The sequence below is a fragment of the Aedes aegypti genome, chromosome 1, assembly GCF_002204515.2.
Source record: "Aedes aegypti strain LVP_AGWG chromosome 1, AaegL5.0 Primary Assembly, whole genome shotgun sequence".
NCBI lineage: Eukaryota > Metazoa > Arthropoda > Insecta > Diptera > Culicidae > Aedes > Aedes aegypti.
This window is the reverse complement of record NC_035107.1, coordinates 93,555,210-93,562,636: the sequence shown is the minus strand read 5'-3', so window position 1 is coordinate 93,562,636 and position 7,427 is coordinate 93,555,210. Positions and strand designations below refer to the sequence as shown.

The 7,427-nt window shown below is 43.0% G+C and overlaps 1 protein-coding gene across 1 annotated transcript; it reads right to left on the bottom strand.

The window, feature by feature from the left end:
* Window positions 1-3,356: 3,356 nt before the first annotated feature.
* On the bottom strand, window positions 3,357-6,677 carry LOC5570583 (BTB/POZ domain-containing protein KCTD12). Its single transcript, XM_021842786.1, has one exon. The coding sequence runs from the start codon at window positions 6,040-6,042 to the stop codon at window positions 5,356-5,358; it is 687 nt and encodes a 228-aa protein (XP_021698478.1). The 5' UTR covers window positions 6,043-6,677; the 3' UTR covers window positions 3,357-5,355.
* Between the last annotated feature and the right edge of the window lie 750 nt (window positions 6,678-7,427).

Sequence of the window (7,427 nt, the reverse complement as noted above, 5' to 3'; positions counted from 1 at the left end):
GAATAGCCCTGTTTTTTGAATATACGCCAGAAATTTCTTTAAATATCGGAAGAAACCTCTGGAAAATCAGTTGCGGTTTCTAAGATTTGGAAAATTGTATGCCAATATTCCTTGAACAGATATTGGATTTACTTGTGCTTAACCCCCAAAAAAAACCCCCATGCCAAAATGAACCATGGAAGTACTCAAGTAGCTCTGCACCCTAATGGTTTTACTTCTTCCTCTACTTATGCAATATCGCTGTGTTGACAAACTACTACAGCTGCAGTCGGCCCGATTTAACTTTCCGACTCTTAAACACCGTTTAAAATTTAGTGGTATCTGCAGAAATCTGGGGACCTACCTTAGCCGAGTAGTTAGAGTTCGCGACTACAAAGCAAAGCCATACTGAAAGTGTCTGGGTTCGAGTCTCAGTCGGTCCAGAATCTTTTCGTAATGGAAATTTCCTTTACTAACCTGGGCATAAAGTATCTTTGTACTTTGCTACACGATATACGAATGGCAGGCTCTGTCCCAGTGAGGACGTTATGCCAAGAAGAAGAAAGTATCTGCAGAAATTCCTCCAGAAAATTTTTCAGTACTACCTCTAATTTTTTTTCTGCAAATTATCCTAGCAGATCCTCTGGCAGTTCCACCAGGAGCTGCCCCGGAAGTTCCTCTGCGAGTTCTGAGAATTTCCTCCAAACGTTGTCCGAAGAGTTCACCCAGAAGTTTCTACTGGAGTTCATCCGGAAGTTCTTGTAGAAGTTTCTCCCGATGTTCCTGTAGAAGTTCAGCCGGAAATTCCTGAAGGATTTACTATGGAAGTTCCTTCCACTGGAAACTCCTGTGGTCATTCCACTGGAAGCACCTGTAGGGGATCCTCCGTAAGTTCCTTTTCTAGTCCCTCTGGAAGCTTCTGTACGAGTTCCTTTGTAATGTTGTGTAAAAGTTCCTTGGAAAGTTCTAGTAGGAGATCCTCCGTAAGTTCTTTTAGGAGTTCCTCAGGAAGCAGGAGTTGTTCCTCCGGAAGTTTCTGTAGGAGTTCCTTTGGAAGTTCCTGTAGGAAGTCCACCTGAAGTTGCTGTAGTTCCTGTAGTAGTTCCTCTGGAAGTTTCCGTAGGATTTACTCTGGATGTTCCTGTAGGAGTTCGTTCTGGAGTTAATCCGAAAGATTCTCTCGATTTTCTTGCAGAAGTTCCGGAAGTTCCCATAGAAGCTCCTCCGGAAGGTCCTTCGGGAGTTCCCGTAGGAGTTCTTCTGAAAATGTCCGTAGAAATTACTTCAAAAGTTCCCGTAGGAGTTACTCAAGTTCCTGTAGTAGTTCCTCCAGCAGATGCTGTAGAAGTTCTTCTTTAAATTACTGTTGAAGTTCCCCCGGAAACAACTGCAAAAATTCCTTCGGAAGTTCCGGTAGCAAGAGAGTCTCACTGGAAGCTCCTGTAAAAGTTCGTTCGGAAGTTTCTGTGGTGTTCCTCCGAAGGTTCTTTTTGGACTTCCTCCGGAAGATCCTGTTAGAGTTTCTCCAGAAATTCCTGATGGAGTCCCTATGGAAGTTGCTTGTAGGAGTTGCTCTGGAACTTTCTGTATGAGTTCCCCTGGAAGTTCTTGTAGGAGTTCCACTGGAAGCTCCTGTAGGAGATCCTCCGTAAGTTCCTGTAGTAGTTCCTCTGGAAGTTTCTGTAGGATTTCCTCTGGAAGCTCCTGTAGGAGTTCATCCAAAAGTTCCTGTAAGAATTCGGCAGAAAGTTCCTGTAGCATTTCTTCCGGAGATTGTAGGATTTTCTCCAAACTTCTTGTAGGAGATCCTCCGAACTTCGTGTCCCTATGGAAGTTCCTTTCAGGAATTCCTCCGGAAGTTTCTATAGGATTTCCTCAGGAAGTTCCTGTAGGAGTTCCACTGGAAGCTCCTGTAGAAGATCCTCCGTAAGTTCCTGTAGTAGTCCCTCTGGTAGTTTCAGTACGAGCTGCTCTGGAAGTTCGTGTAAAAGTTCCTCTGGCACTTCCAGTAGGAGTTGTTCCTCCGGAAGTTTCTGTAGGAATTTCTCTAGAAGGTCCTGTAGGAGTTCCACTGGAAGCTCCTGTAGGAGATCCTCCGTTAGTTCCTGTAGTAGTTCCTCTGGAAGTTTCTGTAAGAGTTCCTCTGGAAGTTCCTGTAGGAGTTACTCCGGAAGTTCCTATAGGTGTTTCTCCAGAAGTTTCTTTAGGAGTTCCTCTGAACTTCCTGTAGGAGATCCTCCAAACTTCCTGTAGGAAATCCTCCGAAATTCTTATAGAAGTCCCACTGAAAGTTCCTGTACGGGATCCTCTGAAAGTTCCTGTAGGAGAAGGAACCTCCGGAAGCTCCTATAGGAGTTTCTCAGAGAGTTCCTGTAGGAGTTCCTCCGGTAGCTCTGGTATGAGTTTCTCCGGAAATTCTAAAGGGAGCTCCTCCAGAAGTACCTGTACCTCCGGAAGATCTTGAAGGAATTCCTTATAAAGTTAGGAGTTCCTCCGGAAGTTCCTGTACGAGTTCCTCCAAACTTCCTGTAGGAGTTTCTCCGAACTTCCCGTAAGAGTTCCACCGAAAGTTCTTCTGCAAGTTCCAGTGGGTGTTCGTTTGGAAGTTACTGCAGAAGCTCCTCCGGAAGTTCCTATTCATCTAAAAGTTCCTCTAGGAGCATTTCCGGAAAACCTTCTATGATTTTTCCGGAAGTTTTCCTAGGAGTATTCACTGAGAAAATCCAAAAGAAGACGTTGAATTCACAGGGTAGTTTCTAGAGATATTCGCAGAAAAATTCGTGGTAAATTGATGTAGGAAGTCCCAAAATTGTTGGTTAGTATTTTTTTGGAGAATTCTCAGCAGATTCAATACAGAAATTACTGAAATCCAAAATTGTTTTCGAAAGCATTCTTAGATAAGATCGCGAAGAATTATTGGAAGAATTCTCAATATTTTAAAGAAACTCTGGAAGAGCTTTGAAGGAAATTCCTGAAGAAATTACTGGAATAGTTCCTGTAAGCATCCCAGCAGTAATTTCTGAAAGAATTTCCGAAGTGTAATTCGTAGAGAAATTCCCTGAATAATTTTCTGGAGAAGTTCTTGGATTGTTTACTTAAGGAATTGATGATTAATTCACGGAGAAATTGACGGATGATTCCCTTTAGAAAGCCCGGAATACTTCCTTGAGATATTCCCGACGGAATTCCTGGAAAAATTTCCTGGTGAATTCCTGGCGAAATATCTGAGAAATATGTAGAGAAAATTTTGGAGGAGTTATCGGAAGAACTCCCGGAATTATTTTCTGAGAAATATTGCTGGTATAATTCTCGGAAGAGTCCTCAAAGGAATCAGCAAAGAAATTGCTGGCATAATTTTCCAGTGAATTCCTAAAAAGTTCCTGAAGTAATTCCCTGAGGAATTCTAGGAATTTCTGGAAAAATTTCCATAGTCAAAAAAATGAGTCGAAAAAATTCAGAACGTGTATACAACTCCATAGTCACAACATAGCATTAAACCTTTAATTTACTTTCTCACCCAAAGCTCACAGAACTCTGGGATACAGTATGCTAAAAACCATTTAAGGTGTAGATAAAACTCCAAGGCTTTTTTTTTGCTTTCTTCAGAGCTCGGATCTAGTTGATCCATCTCGCAACAAACTTCAAGATTTCGATAAACTATTGCAGGTCTCGCCAAAGTGCTTCAGCAGAAACTCAACCGGTTCATACATGCTTTCTTCCTACAATACAATACGTTGTATTAAACACTTAGATTCATAGAGTTCACATTTAAAACCATAGGCACGACAAACATTGGCAAACATTTTATTTTCAGGAAAGTCAAGAAAACTTTTCAATCCTATGGAATCCTGGACCGTAAATTGAACATGATTTCTTTTTCATACCAGTCATAAACACAAGACTGAGAAAGCTTCGAGATCATTTATTAGGCCAACTTAATTGAAGATTTTTTTTGTCAAAAGCTATATCCTATTTTGGAGCAGTTCACTTAGCCGATAGCCCGTTCTCAAGTTATGTCGCGACATACAAACACCATTCCGTTTTTAGTTATTTAGATAGATAGGAGAGGAAGATATAATAAAGTGAATGAACAGTCAAAATAATGTGGATGTATTTAGTTCGCAGAATTGTGAAACGAATATTCCCGACGTAGCTCTACAGTGCATACTAGTAGAACTAGAATACAATCCCCCATGTAAGTTAGTAAAAATTGAGAGAAAATGAGAAGCTTACGATTTCATGCTGTTTCATTAGTGCAACTGCAATATGTTGAACACTGATATCAAATGAATAAAAATTACGATCCATGGCAGTGAAATAAATCGAATATCACCGAAGTAAGCTACGAACTCCAAGGCTAATCGTAATATTTCTTAGAAGAAGATGATGATTTATGGTAAAATGATTCAAGGTTCACTAACTTCTTCAAATGATTCGCTGGAATTTGTATTAATTACGTCACGTTTTAAAAATCCTTATATGTTCAGAGATTATAATTTATCAAAGTACTAATAAATGTCTTCAAAGAATAACTGAAGCTGTAAGTAGTCGAACGCTTACAACTAGGAAGATAAATTTCTGAGTAATGCTAAGCGTACATTATCTACAACAATTCCACGTAAAACATATAAATGTCTGTGAAAAGCATCAAACAGCTTCCTGTTCATCAAATCAACTATATAGGATTTACAGTCCTCGTCACTGTTCAACGAACACCCGTCAAAAGCAGAGACAATCTTATCGCCCCCGGCCAGTATGGATGAAATATCACACGACCAAATCCACCCAGCACCAATGTGCCAGCCAATCAGCACAAATTTCGAGCAACCAGTTATTTCACATCCCTTCGGGGAGAATGAAAAACTACTCCCCAATCAACACGCTGTGCTTCAGCCGTCGTCAAACACATCATTACCAGACTTGCCACTCGACTGGAAGCGAGAATGATGGAGAGCGAGATTTGATTGCGGAGCCCACGGATGGGATGGGAGCCCTTTCTGCTCCAACTCCTAACCTCCTAACCAGCAACGCCACCGACCAAGATAAAACCGATAATGATGAAGTGGCTTTTCATCCCAACGAAGCCACGACACTCGACTAATCATGCTTTTCAACAAGTTGGTCCCCCGTCAATGTTGGAAAAAGGAATCGATGCATGTCACGTTAGATCAGAACGAGAATATTTCTCGTTCGCACAACTCAAAACGAACTCAAACACAAATCCCGAATTTTCTTAATCCCCTTTATTCTCCCCTCTCAGCACCGGGGCTGATCAAACTTGTGGCTATTTAATGTATCACATGATATCTACAGATTTCCGTCACTTAACTTTTTGGTCACCAATCCTTCCGACACCGCAGCAAAGCTCGCACGGCCTTAGTCGCGAATGAAGACAAACTCATTGTAGTGATTCCAGCGGTTCTCCTCGGAGTCCACACCGGGCTTCAGGTTTTCCGTAATGGATCCGGCCGTGCCGGAACCGCAACTGCCGACGCACCGGAATCCATTATCCTGCAGCATGTCGAAGGCCTGCTCGATGAAGACGTGCTTCAGAAAGAACCGCGCCGTGTAACGATCCGGTCCTCCATGGTCTGGATCGCGCGACTCGTTCAAGGTATCGCCGAACACCTCCCGACAGATCGCCACACGTCCATGGACCAACAGTCGTGTGATTTTCCGGAACTTCACATCCGCCAGCCCATCGCGACCAAACTGAAAACTACCCCGATAGCCGATGGTGATGCAACCCGGTTCCTTGGTCAAGGCTTCCACTAAACCGCCCAACCGGAAAAACTCTGCCTCCTTCCGAAGTCGTACTCGATCCTGGAACTCTGACGTCACCTTGAACTTAGCTGGTTCCCGTAGGTATTCCAACACGTATCGGAACAGCACTCCATCGCGATCGATGAAGAACCGACCCTGGCTATCCTTGAGCATGTCATCTACACTGCCGCCGAACACTTCCTGCAACCAGGAGCCATCCTCCGATCTGAGTGTATCCAAGCTCGAAGCGTATTGTACTCCTCCCACGTTTAACTCAACTACCGCTGGGAAATCACTCATTGTCAACTGATTTTCTTCCGTTTGCTATCCTTCCCAACTCGAACTCACAGTCAACGGCTTCGGTTCAACTCCGTGCTGTATTCTTCAATCACTCACTTCTTGAACCTTCGACTTCACCATGTATGCATTGGATTCCACCAGAGAAACACTGTTTCAAGCTTTCCGACCTTTTCTCAGCTTTCGTCGAGCTCACTAATTGGTCACCGTTGGCACCTTTATTACTCCAGTATCCGTACTGTATCCCGTATCGGTATCACTAATGAAGCGCTCACCTTCCCTCTTGCAGCTCCTTCACCGAAAAAAATCGACTGCGCGCACCTTTTCCTCAAGCAGACACACACAAAACCGGAACCGTAGGAAAAGAATGATTTTCCTTCGTCGTAACTGTCTCCTAGTCAGCGATTCAATTACGCACTTTGATTGATTAGCTACTTTTTCCCCGATCCAATCCCGTTCAATGGCTGACTGTTGGACACCGAGAAATTCAGCACAGACAGACAGACACACAGTCAGTAAAAGTGGTATGGTATGGAAGAAAGAGCGCGCGCCAAGAACCGTGGTCTCTGGCAAGAGTTGTGTCGTCCGTTCTCGTGCCCGTACGCGATCGAAATGAAAAACTGTTTTCGTTCGCTGGAGGGGAAGCCACGCACCGTGTGTTCCCTGATGTGTTCCGTTCGGTTCCACGGTATTCTCCTTCCCTCTTCCGTCCGGATGCGTTGGAGAAATTCTCCCCGAGTCCGCGCGCGGGTGGCTCTCTTTGGAGCCAGGTTCTCTTCGGTTGACTGTCTAGAGAGGTTCACGAGATAACAGAAGGTCCGTGGTGAGAATTTAACTAGCTACAGAGGGAAGGTTTTTCATCTCTCGCAAAGGAGAATGCTGGATCAGATTGACAGCTTCCGTTTTCGAGCAGCATCCAGCTCGGTATGGAGGTACATGGGGGAGAATTGTACTGAACGATCAACCTCTTTTTACGCCCGTAAAAAATCAGGGTTATAATTTTGTTTTTGAAAAGTGAAACATCTAGATTTGAAAAAACTGATCCGAGGTCTTATTAATGTATTCGAATCCTCTGAGCAGAATCTCAATAGAGATACTTTTATGATCCGAGGTATTCAGCAAAGTTGGAACATGGATTGTGAAGTTTCCGAAATGATAGTTTAAGTTTTCATATTCTGATAATAGATGGCAACACTGCTATATTGTTATCAAAAGAGTCAATCATATGGAGGTGTTATATGCAGATACCGATAAATTTCAAAGATAACGATACCGAATGGTCACCAAAGTTAAAGGAAGTGTTCACTGCATACAGTTGGCCGAAGCACACATGTTTTTGTAGCTTGCAATACTATTTAAGAAGAATTCATGAAAGATCAAAATCATAA

Excerpts from the sequence above, each read along its gene's own strand:
- LOC5570583 (XM_021842786.1), bottom strand. The coding sequence starts at position 6,042 with ATGAGTGATTTCCCAGCGGTAGTTGAGTTAAACGTGGGAGGAGTACAA.